General features: G+C 34.1%; 1 protein-coding gene across 1 annotated transcript in view; it reads left to right on the top strand.

Moving 5' to 3' along the window:
- Positions 1-19,828, top strand: part of DOCK3 (dedicator of cytokinesis 3) — a 299,153-nt gene that overhangs the window by 70,551 nt on the left and 208,774 nt on the right. Inside the window, exon 5 of the mRNA XM_074344805.1 lies at positions 3,759-3,855. Within this exon, the coding sequence (XP_074200906.1) occupies positions 3,759-3,855 (97 nt within the window). The remainder of the gene's footprint in view (positions 1-3,758; positions 3,856-19,828) is intronic.

Genomic DNA, 19,828 nt, shown 5'->3' with positions numbered 1-19,828 from the left:
AGCCAATCTAAAAGTCTCCAGGCAAGGCAAGGACACCTTCATCAGTAGAGAAGGAGGTCCTTTTTCTGCTGCAAAGGGAGAGTTAGTAGGAGTGAAACTTATGGTTTTCTAAGTTACTGGTGTTTCTTCTGTCTCTACCATTTTTTCCAAATCAGTAGCCTGCTTTTTATCTTAATATTTATAAAAGGCCAGACATTCAGCTTACATTGTAATTCATCAATGATCAAGATCAAAACTAGAGTTTGGTTTTTGGCTATTTGAACACTGAAGATGAAAGAGAAGATTGCTCTGAACTCTTACATAGAGCATCAGTAAAGTGAGCATTCAGCTTTTTGTAGCCCTGGTTTCTTGAGTAGAGATTATCCTTCCAATTAGATACTATGGAGTATATCAAATTGTCTCATCCATCTATTCTATGTCTGCTAGATTTATTTAACTCTTTGTTTGGCATACAGTTAAAGGGAGAAACAATAAGTCAGCAGTATCCAGAAGGTCTCTTGCTTTTGATTATGCTGGCCAAGTTATCCTTTTTTTTTTTTTTTTCCTTAAACCTTATTGTTGGTATGTTTATCAACCTCAGACTTTCCCCCCAGGATACAGCAAAGAAGACAGTGTTAGACTCTTCTTATAATTGTATGGATTTCTGTTACATGTGTTCTGGGAAGCTTATCATTACCAGCATCACATATGGTTGGGGATCTGGGGCCTTGAAGTGGATGAGTAGATGCAAGAGGGAATAAAAAGGGAATCTATAAGGGTTCCCCCTATGGAACTATTGGGGAAGATACTTAGAGTCAGCTGCCAAAGAACAGTACGACGTGCATGAGCATCTCAAGGACGATGGGGTAGAGCTGTGTTTTGTGCAGTATTAGAGCAGGACAGGATTACGTCTTAAACTGTCATAGCTTGACATGGAATGAAAAGCAGGGACTTTTGTGATTATGCTTTCTTGCTTATGCTGTTACAATGCCTCCCAACTGTTCTCCCACTTATATCCATGCCCTCCTACAGTTTATTGTCAGCACAGCTGCCAGAGTGGTTTTTAAAAAATATATAAATTAAATCATGTTATTCCTGTGCTTAAAACCCTTCAGTGGCTCCCATCTCACTCAAAGCAGAAACTAAAGTTCTTACAAAGGCTTATGAGGTTTTATGATTTGGCTTCCTGTTACTCTTCTGACCTCTTCTGCTGCTGTTCCTATTTCTCAATCTACTTCAATCACACTGGCTTCCTTGCTTTTAGTCAGACATATTAGGTATATTCCAGTCTTCAGGTTTTTGCTCATGCTGTTTCTTATGCTTGAATACTGTGCCTGGTTATCTCTTTACTTCCTTCTGGTCTTTTCACAAATATTCTCAGTGAGATACACCTTGACTTATGTATTTAATTCTGCCTCTCCCCCTTCCCTCCCTAACTCAAAACTGGATGTTCCCATAGGACTGCTGTCTCTGGAGACTGACTGTAGCTGCCACATAGTTGGTATCTTTATAATCTCTACTGCTTTGGAAATTGGGTTTTGTTTTTTTTTGTAAGTTTGGGGTGGTTGGAGCTCAGGTTATGAGCCTGTGCTATTGTCATAAGGAGTCTGAGGAATCAGGTGTCCACCATTTTCCACTTGTATAGTGGAAGGCAGCTCTGTCTCTACATTAGAGTTTTTCTCAAATATAGAATGGGAGTTACAATGCAGGACAGCTAGGAAAATAAAATCACAATTTTCTGTACCACTGCCACTCTCTTCTTCTGGGATTTTTGTTAGTAGTTTGAAGTTCTTTCACCTCACCCCCATGTCTCTTTAAGTACTCTTTTATACATCTTGTTACTGATTTTCTTTTGAATTATGTCTAGCATATACCCTTTGTGTTGAGGGTTTTTTTCCACTACTGGTATTTTTTGTCATTTAAAAAATTGTATCATTTATAAAATATATATAACATAGAATTTAGCATCTTAACTATTTTTTAGTGTATAATCCAGTGGCATTAAGAACATTCATAATATTATACAACCTTCACCAGGTACAATTCCAGAACTTTTTCCTCATCTCAAAGAGTAACTCTGAACCTTTAAGCAATAACTCTTTATTCCCCCTTTCACCCAGCCCCTGTTAATCTCTATTCTGCTTTCTTTCTCTGTGAATTTTCTTATTCTGGGTACCTTACATAAATGGAATCCTGCAATACTTGTCCTTTTGTGTCTGTCATATTTCACTTAGCATTGTGTTTTCAAAGCTCACCCGTGTTGTGGCATGTATCAAAATTTTACTCCATTTAAAGATTGAATAAAACTCCATTATATGTTTTATATATATATATAATTTACATATATATCACATTTCATTATTCCATTCAGTCATCATTTTGGCATTTTTGGCAATATTTTTCATATGCAAAATTCATAGTCGATTATTTTGCATACCCGTTGACTCTTGTTTTATTTCTTTTCTTTTGTTTCATATATTTCCTTTTTTAAATGAAAGTTACTCATTTCTCTTAGCATTTAATTATTTAATTTAAATTAGATATTTTAAAATGGTTATCAGACTTATAAAATCCTGAAAAGAATATTTTATTTTTAAGCCTTTGAATATTAGATTCTTTATGTGTTTTAGAATTTTGGTTTTTAGCAGTGGGAGATTTTGTTTTCCACCTCATTTTCTCTCTCTGAGCACATCTGTCTGGTGCTTGTATAGTTACTTCTACCTGCTTTCAAGGTCCCAATGTAGAACCAAGTCCTCCAGTAGCTTTTTAGATCTCCTTCCCCACAGTGACGTTCGCCTTATTCATACCAGCCTTCTTTGAATTCTTAGGTATGTGATATTCTTTTCCACCTCAGTGACTTCTTATATGCTGTTTCCTCTGAAGGTGGCACCACACCTAGTCCCTTCCGGTCACAACACACTTTTCCTGTCATGACCTTTTTTGCATCTTTTGGGCATTGCCAGTTCTTCAGAGAAGACTTCACTGATTCTCTTCTTAGGTCGTGTCCTCCAGCTAAAATCTCTGAGTGTACACTTTAATTTGTTCTTAGATTCATCACTGTCTGTATCTTTTTGTTGTGATTGTTTGTCTGTCTAATTCCCTATCCAGAATAAGAGCTCTCTGAAGATAGGGACCCTGTCAATTTTTGTCCACTGATAAATCCTTGGCATTTAGCACAGGGACTGGAATCATAATGGATGTTGCTTATAAGGTAGGCAGAGAGAAACCCAGTACCTTTCTGTTTCCAGGATCAGATTTCCTCTACCAGACCTAGAATTCCTCAATAGACACTAGTTTCTTAGAAAACACACCACCAGTATAAGGGAGAGCTTATAAAACTTTTTAAAACCTAATGTCTGAGTCTCCCCTGCCCAACCCATTTCCATCAGAGCATGAGCTAATTTGCATTGTTGATACATGTAAAGGACACAGATAATTTAAAATATTACTCTAAGCAAGACTTGGGTAGTGATGTGGTCTTACTTTAAAGAAAAAAGCTTAAAAACTGTCTTTAAAAGTTAAAAACTCTCTTTAAAGACAGTACTTCTAAAAGTAAAATTGTGGGTTTGTATAGAAAAACCTAAATGTTTTTACATTAATTCAGTTCAGTTATACTCTTGCAGTGTATTACTGCAAAAGAATCTTTATTCAGTTAGATGTACCTCTCTTTATATTTGCATGAGGTTAAATACGAGTTACACATGTTGAAAAGGGTAATGGATAGAATTATGGTATTTTATCAGAGATAATGTGGCTGTTTGTTGTGGCTTTGTTTCTAGGCAGTATGAAACTGTGGTTCCACTTGAAGATTCTATTGTGACTGAGGTTACATCGACTCTACAAGAATGGGCCAGTCTTTGGAAACAACTCTATGTGGTAAGTAGTAGATAACTAGTTTACCAGATCATTAAAGTTCCATTGTACTGAGCGAAAAAATTATTGTACCTATGCCGACTGCAAATTTTAAGATTTCTGAATATTTGCAGTTTTTCAAATGTATGTTTCTAATGTTTATTGAAACATAGCAGAGTTGACTTTTGTCCAACCTAAAGAGAGCACACTGTTCATATGCCTGCAGTTTCCTTTATTGTATACCAGTCAGTTTCATAACACAAGGACTATAGCTGTCTTACTCATTGCTGAATCACTAGAAGTTTTCATAAAATGTCTTTATTGAATGAATGAGCAAAATTCAGAATTACATTATAAACCTAATGGTGAGTAAGGGCCAAGAAGCTGTATCAACACTTTCTTACAGCTACTAACCTTAAAGGATATGTCATACATGATACTTTTTGCCAGATCAACAATTAATAGATTAATTAATAGATGAATAAAATCTCGGTTTATATCCTCTGGAAACTTAGAGAGTAGAGGGTGATAGGACACAAAAAATCTATACTAAAAATGAGTGACAAAGTTAACAACTTTGTAATAATTCAGTTGTACAAAGGCTCTTCTGACCATAATGGAGACAAACTAGAGATCCATAGCAGGTTACAGGAAAATATTGAAGAACTTAGGAATTAAACAACCCACTATTAAATAATCCATGTATCAAAGAGGAAGTCTTAAGAGAAATAAATATATTATAATGAATGTAAATTAAAATATAATATTAAAATCTGTGGAATGCAGCTAATGCAGTGCCACAAGGGGCATTTATTGCATTAAGTGCATCTAACAGAAAAAAGGCAGGGTGTCAAATCAGTAATTTTAGCTCCTACTTCAAGAATTTCAGTCAGATGGAGAAAGACACAGATAAATACGATATGAATATGATTTATCTTACATGTAAAATCTTAGAAAACAAAGCTCATAGATACAGATAACAGAGACAGATTGGTAATTGCCAGATGTGGGGGGGGAGTGTGGGAGAAAAGGGTGAAGGGGGTCAAAAGGTTAAAAAAAAACCACCCCATAAACCTAAGCAAGCAGAATAAAAGGAAAAAAAGAGCAGAAATTAATTAAATTAAAAATTGAAAAGCAATAGAGAAAAACCAATCAAACCAAAGCCAGTTTTTGAAGATACCAATAAAATTGATAAACATTTAGCAAAAGTCAAAAAATGAGATAAAATAGTAATTATCAATATATTAGGACTAAAGAAAGAGCTATCACTGTTGTTACCACAAACATTAAATGGGTAATAAGAGCGTAGTATAAACAACCTTATACATATAAATGACAGTTGAGATAAATAGAACAAATCCTTAATAACCACAAATTACCAAAACTCACTCAAGATAAAATAGATAATCTGAATATCCTAACAACTGTTAAAGTAATTGAATTTGTAATCAGCATCCTTCCAAAAAAGGAACGTCCAGGCACATATGGTTCCAGTGGTGAATTCTATTGGTAATCTAAAGACGAAGAACCACTACATAATATCAATGATTCAGAAAAAGCATTTGAGAAAATCCAATACTTTTATGATAAAAACTCTAAGCAGACTAGGAATAGAAGGGGACTTTCTCACCCTGATAAAGGGCATTTATAAAAACCTACTGCATACATCAAATACGTAATGTTAAAACTCTGCTTTGGGGAAAAGGTAAGGATGTCTATTCTCAACAAAGCTATTCAGCTTACTACTAGAAGATTTAACCAGTATGGTAAGGTAAGGCAAGGCAAGGAAAGAGGAGACGTATGTATTAGAATGAAGAAATAAAGCTGTTCCTGTTTGCAGACAATATGATTGGCTACGTAGGAAATCCCGGTGAAACTACAAACAAATACTAGAGTGTACAAAAGATAGTCCTGCAAATAAGTAAGTTTGCAGCTGCAGGATATCAGGTCAAAACATACACACAAACTCTCAGTCAATCATACTGCTGCATAATTGGCAGTGAACAATTAGAAACCAAATTTTAAAACACATAACATTTACAGTTGCTCAAAACTGAAACACTTGAGTATAAATCCAACAAAACATACAATTTCTGTATATTGAAAACCACAAAATGCTAATGAACAAAATCAAAGAAGACCTAAATAAATGGACAGACATGACATGTTCATGGATTGGAAGACTCATATTAAAATGCTTGTTCTGTTCCATTGATCCATATATCTGTTTTTGTGCCAGTACCATGCTATTTTGATTACTGTAGCTCTGTAGTATTGTCTGAAGTCTGGGAGGGTTATTCCTCCAGCTTCATATAATTACTTTTTAAGTTATGTGTTACCTCTTTGGATTTGATGTTAATTCTACTGAGTTAACACAAGAGTGATTGACTTGGATAGAGTTTCGATAATTTTAAAACTGATAACTGCAGAATCAAATGACTGATTACAGTAAGGTCAAATTATACTAAAAGAAATAAACCAGTTTTGTCACTGTGAATATGAAAGGAGAAGCATTTTGGGGTATTAATTCAGTTTTGAGAAAACTTTTAAGCATGTTTGGAACAACTTGAGCATCTTAATCTGTTTTCTAACTGTAAATTTCTTAACTATAAATACAGATAAAATATTTATTATGAAAATTTAGCATCTGAAGTGAGACATGTTGTAACTATAAAATACATGTTAGAGTTCCAAGAGAGTACAAAGAAATGAATGGAAAATACTTGACATTTCTTACATGTTGAAATGATATAGAAGAACAGATCTGTGAGCTAGAGGACAAAGTAGTGAAACTCACTGCTGCAGAACAGAAAAAGGAAAAATAGTGAAGAGAAATGAGGACAGTTTAAGAGTCCTCTGGGACAACATCATGTGCACTAGTATTCTCATTATAAGGATCTCAGAAGGAGAAGAGGGAAAGTGCCTGAGAAAATATTTGAAGAGATAATAGCTGAAAACTTACCTAACCTATGAAAGAAAATAGTCACTTAAGTGCAGAAAGTACAGAGAATCCCATACAGGATGAACCCAAGGAGGGTCACAAGACACGTTGTGATTAAAAGGATAAAAATTAAAGATAAAGAGAGAATATTAAAAGCAGCAAAGGAAAAGCAACAAATAACATTCAGGGGAACTCCCAAAAGGTTATTAGCTGATTTTTTTTTTCCAGCAGAAACTACAGTCCAAAAGGTAGTGGCACAGTATATTTAAAGTGATTAAAGAGAAAAGCCTATTACCAAGAACACTCTACTCATCAAGACTCTTGTTCAGATTTGAGGGAGAAATCAAAAGCTTTACAGACAAGTGAAAGCAAAAAGAATTCAGCACTACCAAACCAGCTTTACAACAAATGTTAAAGGAACTTCTCTAGGAGAAAAAGAAAGGTCAGAACTAGAAACAAGAAAATTATAAAATGAAAAGCTCACCGGTAAAGGCAAACATACAGTAAAGTTAGGAAATCATCCACATACAAAGATAGTATTAGCGGTTAAAAGACAAGTAGTAAAATCATCTGCATCCACAATAAGTAGTTGAGGCTTACACAAAACAATTAGATATAAAATATGGTATTGAAAACAGAAACAATGAGGGGGAAGAGAGCACAAATGCAGGGTTTTAAAATGCATATGCAGTTAAGAGATCAGCAATTTAATGCAATCACACACACACACACATATATGTGTATATATATATATACAGAGAGAGAGAGACTGCTGTACAAAAACCTCACGGTTACTGCAAAGTCTGTAATAGATATACATATAAAAAAAGGAATCCAAACGTAACACTAAAAATAGTCAGATTACAAGAGAAGATAACAAAAGAAGGAAGGGGAAGAAAACCTACAAAAAAATTCAGAACAGGTAGCAAAATGGCAGTAAGAACATACATATCAGCAGTACCTTAAATGTAAACGGACTCAATGCTCCAACCAAAAGACACAGACTGGCTGAATGGATACAAAAACAAGACTCTTATATATGCTGTCTACAAAAGACTCATTTCAGATCTAGAACACATACAGACTGAGAGTTGGTGAGGGGGTGGAAATAAGTATTCTATGAAAATGGAAATCAAAAGAAAGCTGGAGTAGCAATACTTACATCAGACAAAGTAGACTTTAAAATAATGTTACAAGAGACAAAGATCAAGGGATCAACCCAAGAATAAGGTGTAACAATTGTAAGTATATATGCACTTAACATAGGAGCATCTCAGTATATAAGGCAAATATTAACAGACATAAAAGGAGGAATTGTCAGTAACACAATAATAGTAGGTTTATATATTTGCTTACCAATTTTCCAGAGATATGAAAATACCTGAAATTGGGAGGCTGTATTGGAAAGAGGACTACTGCAAAGAATAATTTTTATGCTTTATATGCGAAGTTTGAAATTGCCATTACAGGTTTTAAATTCACTTTTTGAGGAATGGAATGTTGCCTTTCTTTGCCATTTTAAAAAATCAGTGTTTCTGGTTAATTCTTTTCAGCCTGTTGTTAATATGGCAAGTGTCAAATGATTGTTTTTATTCTTTTATGCATGTAGGATGTCAGACATATAGCCAGTTGAATTCAAAACAAATGAATATAAGTCTTCTCCAAATGACTGTTTCTACTAGAAGAGAATAAAAATCTGTTATATTGCTAAAATCAGTCAGAAAAGTAAACATTCTCTGTTTTCCCTACTTAATTTCAACCCTTATATTTCTTTTCTTTTTCTAACTTTACTAAGAGGCAATTAATTAACTGACTGTCCTCTGAGAATAAGTATACTTAAGAACCAGAAAGATCTAGGTCAGTAACGTCTAAAGTCTAATTTATCTGATTTTGAAACAAAAGGAAAATAATATAAATAAAAGATATTAAACTATGAGAAACAAGCCTCAACATATATGACTATAAAGATTAGTATTTTTCTGTATATAGACTTTATAAAAATCAGTAAGAAAACCAGTAAAGACACCAGTTCATAATCTGCAAAGGATCCAAACAAGCCATTCCATAGGCATTACATTAGGGAAGTAAGTATTCAGTCTTCCTAATAATCAAAGACATCCAAATTAAATCTATGAGATAAATTCTCATTAAAATTTACAGGTAAGAAAGTGGAAATTATCCTCTGCCATTGAATTTTTGCTAAAATGAACACCTCCATATTTTGCTGGTGGATATCAAGTGTTTGTTGGCACATTTGAAAAATAGTTTAGGAAAATTTAGATTCTTCTGACCGTATTAATTATAGTTCTGGGAATTTATTTTAAGATAATATTAAATATGGGAGTGTGGTGAATTGCAGTCTCATAAATTTATATTTCCATTAAAGCATTATTTGCAATGGCAAACAAATTTACTTCCTTGAATGTGCCAACTGTGGTCCGATTAAGACAGATGAGTTAGTGTTTATATCTAAAGAGTTGTTAGAAAAATTTTAATAATATGTTATATACTAAAATGAATATATACACAAATTATGTATAAAGTATAACATCATCTGTATTATAAAAACATTTTTGGAGAAAAATGAAGAATTCATCAAAATATTGAATCTTTCTGTTTTCAGAATTTTGAATTGTGAATATATATTACTTTGTTAGGAAAAATAAAGCTTTCATCAAAAAATAATGATATTGTGAAATAATACTACCAGTGTTAAGTGAATAGTATGTGTATACAAGAGCTTATGGTAAGAGATTACACTACCTAATTTGCTTTGTTGAGCTTTCATCATAGCATCAGCAAGTTATGTTACATTGTAGGGAAAGGGCTTTGGACCTGGACTCGAATTTGGGTTTTTTACTTTCTATGTCAGGCTTGTTATTAGGTCTTAGCTTCATAATACCCATTTTTAGCACAAGAGACTATTTCAAAGGCTTGTTAGAGATTAAATAAAATTGCATATAAAGCTTCAAGCATTCAATCAGTGTTAGTTGCATTATTCTGTTTTTGATATGAACTGTATGTCTCTTCTGGTATGCATAATTGATGTTTATTTTCTGATGTAGGTGATATTTAGGATGATAGGGATTTTGTCACTTAAGAAGTGTTTATGCATAGAGAAATAAATAGACTCAATGAAGTGGACTTCATTTATATAATGGAGCTTTTGGATAAGAGTACATATATACTCAAGCCAGGATAGAAAAACCCTCATCCCTCTGAGGCAGTTAAAACTGTAATCTCTCCATCCAGTAAGCTTATTTTGATGTGAAAAGGATTATCTGAGAATCATGATTTGTGGAAAACAGTGACATCATTACTCATTCCTGTCAAAACCAACATTGTCAAATTTTAGATAGATATTTATGCTACAAGTACTTTTTTTTTTAACTAAAAGCACATTAGAAGTCACATAGAGAAGACACCTTTCTCCTTTTGCCAAGATACCAATTGAGGCCAGTTATTAATAAAGCTGGAAAAAAATTTATTACCAATTATGCTTATTCTTCATTTTCAGAATTATCTAAATGAGAAAAAGAATTTTCCAACAACTAAGATGTCTTCCTCAAAAAAGTATGAGTTGTTTACATTTTCCATGATAGGGTTTAATATCCAATTATAGGGTCTATTAAGATGACACTATAAACTAGATAGAAAAGACACGTGTATTTGCATTAATTTTGGCCTATGAATTTTCCCTCATGTGTATAACTGAAATATTTTATAATTGTAGCTAAGTAGTTTTAATCATTTATTTGTACTATTTTAGGGTAACATAGTATTAGAAATTTTGCTTTTCTATTAAAAATTCACCTTTGAGTGGATATCTATGATGAAGTTTACCCTGTAGTTTACTTTTTTCCTTTGTGATGGAGTATAACAGTGCAGCAATGTTTTCATGTTATAGGAAGATACTAGAACATAGTTACTGAAGATGATATACTTTATAACAGTTCTACTATTGCTATAAAAGTTGAAAAAAATTTTAGGAATCCTAAAAATGAACAATTTTTAGATTTTACTAGAAATAAGGCACAGTTCTCCAAATTCTGATGAATATAGTGTCTTTGTAATCTTTGGAAGATTAAGTCTGTAAATGGAAGGCAGAATGTCATATTGAGACCCCACCTAAAGAGCAGAAGATACAAAATTTACTTTTATGTTTGTCTAAAGAATATTGATTTGTCAAATATTAAGAACATATGTGCTTACATCATCAGATGTTTAGGGTACATATAAGAGGAATTCAGCAGAGGGACATATAGTGGCTAAGTGCATGGGCTCTGGAGAGAGATTTCCTGAGTTCAGATTCTGATGTCACAACTTGCTAGTGGCATAATTTTGTGCCGATTAGCTTCCTCTTAGGAGATAATAATGGTGTCTGCCTCCTAGGGTTACCATGTTGTTTAAATGATATAAAAAGGTTGAAACAGTACCTGACACATTTTAAGTGCTTGGTTGAATGCTTGCTTACTTATTTCATTTTTGTTGTTATTTAATAAGAATGATATTTACTATTGTAGGAGTCTGTTCCTGAAGCAAGTCCTGTAGTTGCTTTAGTCCTATATTTTTTCAAATACATTCTAGCCCCATATCTTACCCTACCCTAAAAATTTCAATCTTTAGAACTGGCAAGCTCTTTTTCTTGCTGCATTTAAAAATATATTTTGTATATAACAAAATGATAAAGGGTTTCTCTCAAAATATGTTGTAAATCAGTATTTTAATAATTGAAGGCTTTTTTTAAAAAAATGATAATTTTTAGTGTGTTCTTTTTAATAGGTTTAAAATCTAAAAGAATATTTTGACAGACACACTGTGGCTATCCAGTAGCCAGATTCCTTTTCTTCCTTGTTAAGAGTCAGAACTGTTTAGGTTGGTGTCGTGTACAGCAAAAGTATCCATCTTCCCAGACTCCTTTGAAGCTAGGGGATGCTATGCAGTGTATTTCTGGCCATAAATTATACGCAGAAGTTTCTACAGGAATTTCTGGATAAGCCATTGCTTTTCTTCTAATAAATGACTTACTGTATTGGCATATTACTAAGAGATGACAATTATGTTAAAAAAATACCTTCTAAGGATTACAGAGCACAGAGATGGAAGATATTTAAGGTATTGCTGACATTGTAGAATCACCATAGAATCCCTAGACTGTTTACTTCTGAAATTTTTGTTATGTGAAAAAGTCTTTTATCTTGTCAAATCTTTTAATCATGTTTGTTAAATGCAGCCAAACACAACCCTAGTTGACTAATGAGATGTCATTGAAAGAATAATGAATTTACTCATTGAATGACTGATTCCTACTAATTTTAATTTAATGATTTTATTTGTTTTCCTCTAAAATGAGGGGCTTGCCTTCACTGTATCCAGTGAAATGGAAAGAAATTGATTTTTAAGTTTTTACACAAAATGCATGTTTTAAAATGTACTTTTTCTTTCAAATTGAAATTTCAATCATTTGATCTTTTTAATCCTATATGGCTTTAATACCAAAAATTCTGTAGAGTCCATGAAGACATAATAACTATAGAAAAGATAACCTTAAGTAGTTGATACCATTTCTCTTTATTTTTTTTCTGACTCTTTTTTCTTTTTATTTGCTGTTATTCATATTCACTTGTTTTAATCCTGATTTTGTTTTGTTTTGTTTTTAATTTGTGCTGATGTTCTTTGGACCTCTAACTGTAGGAATTTTTTAAAGGGTTAAAACATTTTTCAGAGAGGATTTGCACTTTATTTTGCCAGGTTCTTGGGATATTACTTTCCTGGAAATGTATTAAAATTTAGATTGAGGTTCCTTAGGCTATAGTCATAGTGTGAATTTTCTCCTCAGACCTATGCAAGTCCTCATTTGCAGTTAGTATTCCTTTTTGCTCCTCACCCCATCCAAAGCCAAAGCTGAGATGGATACCTAGTCTCAATATCTCTCTGTGCTTGGTAGGATTTTTTTTTCCCTCCTAACTCATTCACTAAGGATACCTGACCTGCCTTCTAGAATTCTAGCCTTCCCCCTTACCTCCACCCTAGCTCTTACCTCCCACCTAGCTCTGGCCTAAGATAGTTGGCTAAAGTCCAGGGATTGGTAGGTGCCCACAGGGCAAGTGCAGATTCCATGACAAATTCTCCTTGTTATGATGTTATAGTAGTTTATGGCCTTACTTTCCTAACCACTCAGCCATATATTAAATGTTTTATTTTCATTTTAATGTTATCTACCGTCTATAGATTTTATTTTATATGAAGGGGTTATCTCTGATTTGTGATATTTCTCCATTTTGTTCTATGCTCTTGAAAGCTTGTTTCTTTTTTAAAACAATTCTCTTCAAGGGTCCTCTTCTCTTGACTAAAAAAAAGGTAATTTATTGATGGTCTACTGTGGACTCAATACTGTTTATACATTTCTAACCATTTTGTATTCAGAGCAGTCTTTTGAGATGGCATTGATATTCTCACTTCATACTCTGGTGAAAAGTGAGGGAGTGACTAAGGTGACTTGATAATATGCTGTTTCCCTCTTCCTCTCTCATGGACCAGATTTTACTGGATAGGAGTTGGCGGGTGAACAAATCTTTTTGCTTCAAACCTTGCCTCCAACCAGATCCTAGAAAAATTCACCATACTGCTACATTGACTAATCTTTACCTTTCCATATTTGGCTTCATGTGAGTTCACAAATCAAAAATGAGTATCTTTCCCCTGTATGAATTCTTAATAGACTACATAATGGCGTTTCTTTAAACCCATTAAGAGTCAATATCAGGAAAAAAACTAATATTAATATCATGATCTGGCAAGTATTTGGTCCTGATCTATGTCAGTACAACAGTGGATGTAAAAGATTATTTAAAGATGTATGATTTTGTCTGATTTGCTTTTAGAGCTTTTCCTTCATATTGGGATCACTAAGACTGTTTTGGTTAATGGTTGTCCATAATTTTAGCAAGGATCTTTTAAACTATTGTCCTGGTTTAAAATAATCTTGAAAAAGAATACTGTTCATGAAAACTGTGAGAGGAGATTATGCAGTCCTAAAATTAGGCTAAAAAATGATACCTGGGACCTCATTACTGCTATGATGCCATAATGCATTTGGGTTTCATTTTACTTACCCTTGGATACCATTATGAACTGTGGTAGCTGTATTACAATGTTCATTTCCAATATTCTGTAAAAATAAATTTTCAGTGAGGAACGGCATCCTCCTGTTTAAAGGTAATTGGGATTGAGTTATTAGGCTTCTTTCAAACACACTTTTGATAGAAATGCATTTAATATTTCAGGCAAAGAGTGACAGATTGGCTGGGGAGCTGGAGTTCTTTCAGAGGCATCCCCAGCGGAGTTGCATGTCCTTTTACATTTACAATGTGCAGAGCACTAGGCCAGCAAATTATACCCAAGGACACTGTTTCAGGGAGACATTATCAGCTCTAAGGCTTGCTTTGTAAATCTGAGTTACGACAGCAGCATATTTTAAAAGCATGAAGTGTTATAATGTTTTCCTAATTTCTGGAAAATTTTGTTTTTACCTAACATAAACTGAAAGTGATTGTTTCAGATACGAAAGTTTCTAAAACTGTGGATCAAAAATATGCCGGAACATAGCAGTATTTAGAGATGGTTCAAAAGTATATAATTTCTTCCCCAAAAGAATAAGCAAGGGGCCAAGAAAATTTAGTATTATTCATGGAAAAGAGTATTTCTAAGAGAGCAGACATTTGCTTTTGTCAAAATTCTCTCCTAAATAAGAGCCCATTTTTCAGAAACTTGCTTTTAGAAGCTACATATATTTTCTTGCTTAATAAATCTACTTAATAATTTTTTCTTACATAAAGTTTTAATAATGTTTCCAAAATTGGCCAGCTTCTTTTTGCTTCCAGGTCACAACTTTCATCCAGGAGAATCTACCTCACTGGCTTCCATGACAAGTCATAATGGTCAAGTACAATACCAATTTAATTGCATTAGTAATTGGTAGAGGTGGAGGGTACATGGATTTTGGCATTATACAGCTAGGCCTGAATCCCAGCTTCCCAAGTTTTTCGCTTTGTGGCTTAGTGCAAGTTCTTTAAACACTCTTGAGTCTCAGTTTTCTCATCTGTAAAATTGAGACAAGAGCAAGCACAGAGGGTATCAGGAAGATAAGCAAAATAAATAACAGTATATGAGGGCCCTTTGCAGAGTATCTGCATATAGGAGGTGCTGAAGGTTGATCTAACTTAAGTGATTTTCTTAAAATTTTTGCTAATTGCTTGTGAAACTCTTTTTCCTCAGATGTCACAGTTCCTAAACCATCCTCTGGCTTCCTTATCCCTAACTAGATATTTTTAGAGTTGATACATTGTCATTAAATTGTTTCTTTGAAGCTTGATTGATCTTTCTTTGACAAAATATTCTTTTGAAGTTAAGATGACTCACTTTGTAGTATAAAGAAAGAGACCTTAGTCTTAAAATCTAATTTTAAAAATTCAGATTTCTTTCTGTTTAGAAAAAGACAGTATTTGATTTCCAAAATGTCCACAAGAATGCCTAGTTAACATACCAAATTGCCAAAAAACAAAAAAGTGGAGAAGGCATTATAGTATCCTGAAATTGGACATACCAGAGCTTATGTCCTTGCTGGTTTCCAGGAGAACTCATTTCATAGAAACAGGAAAGGATCATTCCCTGAATGACTAGAAATTTTGATTTCTTGAATGTTTAGAAAGCTCTAGAAAATTCATTGAATATAATATGCATGGAGGCAAACTCTCAAAGAATTTATTTCCTAAGAGAGACAATAAATATAAATCTATAAGCAAGTATACACATACAATAGATAGTCTCTTCCTGGAATATTTTTGGAAGAATGAGAGAGGTAATACACTCAAGTTTGTTTAGCTGTCTTTTTATTCTTTAGGGCTAATCTCACATTTTACCTCCTCAAGGAGGCTTGTCCTCATCACCCAATCTAAAGAGCCCTCATCTGTTTCTTCTTATTTTATTTATTGTTTCTTGTTGGCTGTATGTTACTCTGTGTTTGTGTATTTATTATCTGTCTTTACCACTAGACTTTTAGATCCACCATGGCAAGGGGCCAGGATTTTTCTTGTTTAATCTTGATATCTAGTACTTAACACTGTGCCTTTGCATCAGGCTGGATCCATTCAGGATGAAGAAACCACAGTAATTGGAATGGAGAAAGTGTAATGTATGTCTTGTTTGGATAAATGTCTGTTTAGGTCTTCTTATTTTTTGATTGGATTTTTTTTTGTTGTTGTTACTGAGTTGTATGAGGGTCAGTCGCATTACTTGCAAATATTTTCTCAGTCCGTAGGTAGTCTTGTTTTGTTTAAGGTTTCCTTTCCTGTGCAAAAGCTTGTGAGTTGAATTAGGTCCACTTCTTTATTTTTGTTTTTATTCCTTTTGCCTTGGGAGACTGATTGCTATGATTTTTGTCAGACAATGTTTTTGCCTGTGTTCTCTTCCAAGAGTTTTATTGTGTTATGTCTTATTTTTAAGTCTTTAAGCCATTTTGAGTTTATTTCTGTGTGTGATGTGAGGAAGTGTTTTAACTTCATTGATTTACATGTGGCTGTCCAGCTTTCCCACTAACACTTGCTGAGGAAACTGTCTTTTCTCCTTTGTATATTCTTGCCTCCTTTGTCAAAGATGAATCAACTGTATAGGTGTGTAGGTTTATTTCTTCTTCATTGATCTTTGTTTTTGTGCCAGTACCACACTGTTTTGATTACTATAGCTTTATAGTATTGTCTGAAGTCTGGGAGGGTTATGCCTCCAGCTTTGTTCTTTTTCCTCAGGATTGCTTTGGCAATTCTGGGTCTTTTGTGGTTCTATATAAATTTTAGGATTATTTGTTCTAGTTCTGTGGAAAATGTCCTGGGTAATTTGATAGGGATCACATTAAATCTGTAGATTGCTTTGGGTAGTATGGTCATTTTAACAATATTAATTCTTCCAATCCAAGAGCATGGGATCTCTTTTCCATTTCTTTAACACGTTATTCATCCACTGTGGATTGGGTCCCCCTTGAGGAAACACAACCGTCACACAGATTTGGGTGATGTGACAATCAGTGTTTAAATGATCATTAATTTTCTCTATCAGTATTTTATAGTTCTCAGCATATAAGTCTTTCACCTCTTTGGTCAGGTTTATTCGTAAGCATTTTATTTTTGGGGATGCAATTTTAAAAGGAATTTAAGAAATTTTCCTTTTCTGATATTTCGTCATTAGTGTAAAGAAATGCAATAGATTTCTGCATGTTAATCTTGTATCCTGCTACCTTGCTGAATTGTTTGTCAGCTCTAGTAGTTTTTGTGTGGAGCCTTTAGGGTTTCTATGTATAGTATCATGTTATCTGAATATAGTGACAATTTTACCTCTTCCCTTCCAATCCAAAAATGATTTCTTGTCTGATTGCTATGGCTAGGATTTCCAATATGATGTTGAATAGAAGTGGTCACCACCACCGAGACAAGAAGCAGACATCCTTGTTGTGGTCCAGATTTTAGCAAGAAGGCTTTGAACTTTTCATCATCGAGTATTATGTTGACTGTGGGTTTGTCATAAATAGTTTTCATTATGTTGAGGTATGTTCTCTCTGTATCCACTTTGGTAAGAGTTTTTATCATGAGGGGTGTTGAATTTATCAAATGTTTTTTCTGCATCTATTGAGAGGATCATGTGGGTTTTATCCTTTTGCTGATGTGGTGTATCACGTTGATTTTTTCATGTATGTTGAACTATCCTTGTGACACTGGGATGAATCCAACTTGATCATGGTGTATGATTTTTTTTGTATGTTGTTTATATATATCTTCTTTGCAGAAATGTCTGTTTAGATCCTTTGCCCATTTTTAATAGGATTATTTTTGCTATTGAGTTGTTTGAGTTCTTTATATTTTTTGATATTAACCCCTTATTGGATTCATGATTTGCAGATATTTTCTTCAGCTTAGTAGATTGCATTTTATTTTTGTTGATGGTTTCTTTAGCTGAGCAAAAACAAGCTTTTTAGGTTGATGTAGTCTCGCTTGTTTATTTTTTCTTTTTTTGCCTTTTCTTTTGGAGTCAGATCCAAAAATTCAGTGCCAAAATCTGTGTCAAATAGCTTGCTGCATATGTTTTCTTAACAGGAGTTTTATGGTTTCAAGTCTTACATGAAAGTCTAATCCACTTGAGGTAATTTTTGTTTGGCATAGTGGTCTGGTTTCATTCTTTTGCCTATGGCTGTCCAGTTTTTCCAAAACCATTTATTCAAGAGACTGTTCTTTCCCCATTGTATGCTTTTGGCTTTGTCAGAAATTAATTGACCATCTATGTGTGGGTTCATTTCTGGCCTCTCTCTTCTATTCCGTTGATCTATGTCTGTTTTTATACTAATATGATACTGTTTTTATTAATACAGCTTTGTAGTATAGTTGGAAATCAAGAAGCATGATACCTCCAGCTTTGTTCTTTCTCAAAATTGCTTTGGCTTTTCAGATTCTTTTGTGGTTCCATACACATTTTAGAATTATTTTTTCTAGTTCTGTGAAAAGTGAATTTGATAGGGATTATATTGAACCCACAGATTGTCTTGGGTAGAATGGACATTATAACACAATGTTAATTCTTCCAGTCCCTGAGTACAGAATATCTTTCCATTTGTTTGTGTCTTCTTCACTTTCTTTTGTCAGTGTCGTGTAGTTTTCAGTATAAAAGTCTCTCACCTTCTTGGTTAAATTTATTCCTATTTTGTTTCTTTTGATAAAACTAAATGGGGTTATTTTCTTAATTTCTGATAGTTCATTATTAGTGTATAGAAAACAAAGAAAGTCTAGCTAATGGCTTGTCTGTTTTTATGTTTTCAAAAAACTCTTAGTTTCATTGATTTTTTTTTTTTTTTTTTGACTCTGGGTCATTTATTACTGATTTGATTTTGTTATTTTTTCCTACTAACTTTATGCTTAGTTTGGCATCTGGGACACTTTTGCCTTCCGCCCCTGTGCTGATGAGTCCTGGAGGATAGCCAGTTAAGGACTTTCTTTTTCCTGCATCTTGTGAGAACCCTGAATGAAAGGCCCCCTGGCCACCAGAGACAGAAGATCAAGGTGTACATTCTCTGGCTGGTAGCCGCAGAAACCAGGGTACCAGGTGTGTGCACACACTTTTCCCAGGTAGATACCAGTGACCTGGAGTGGAGCAGAGGGAGAGTGCAAAAATGGCAGGTGCCAGCCTTCTCGATCCCTGGGGAAGGATTGCATTCTGTCCCTAGATTTTTCTAAGTTAGGAGCCTGACTCTCAGGCTACAGCTTTTAAGATATGCAAATGAGCCTAGGGAAAGACTGGGAGATAGACATTTGTGTTTGTTCCCTCTGTACTGAGCCCAAAGGCAGAACGGGGTGGGGGTGGGAGGGAAATAGCCACAGCAAGTTCTTGGGAGGCTGTTAAGAATTGTTTTTTTCAGATGTTTGCTATAGTGGGTAAGTCTTGTGGATGCAAGCCCTGTTGGCTTTCAGAGCTAGATGTTTTGGGGCCCCATCTCTCAGATGGAAGTTTTAAAAGGTGGAGTGCCAAATGTGCAGTCCAAACCCTTTATTTCTCAGAGAGGAGTAAAGAGTTGTGAATTTCCTCTCAGATTTGTCTCATTGTGCTATGGTTTGGGTTTATGTGTCTGGGACTTTCCTTCCCCTTTCAACGTGGACTTTTTCTCATGTGTAAGAGTCATTCAGCTAATTTCTGGGTTATTTTCTGAGGAAATTGTTCTGTGTGTAGCTATAGATTCAGTGCATCCTTGGAGGTGAGTTTAGGAGCCTCCTCTGTTGCCATCTTTTACCAGAACCCTTGCACTTCTGGTAAAATATCATACCAGAGTTTATGATATGCCTCTTACCCTTCAGGATTTTATATTTTAAATGAAAGAGAAAGTAAATATAAACCTCAGAGGAAGATAGTTTAACAAATAGGTTTTTGGCCAGATTATTTACTGTGATTTTTCATTTGTTTTTTGTTTCACCTACTTTTCTTTTCCTGCAGATTGCCTGTGTATGTTTTGATTGATTTGGAAGG

The sequence above is a fragment of the Camelus bactrianus genome, chromosome 17 (assembly GCF_048773025.1).
Source record: "Camelus bactrianus isolate YW-2024 breed Bactrian camel chromosome 17, ASM4877302v1, whole genome shotgun sequence".
NCBI classification, from domain to species: domain Eukaryota; kingdom Metazoa; phylum Chordata; class Mammalia; order Artiodactyla; family Camelidae; genus Camelus; species Camelus bactrianus.
The sequence above is the reverse complement of the archived record's forward strand: the minus strand, read 5'-3'. Positions and strand labels throughout refer to the sequence as shown.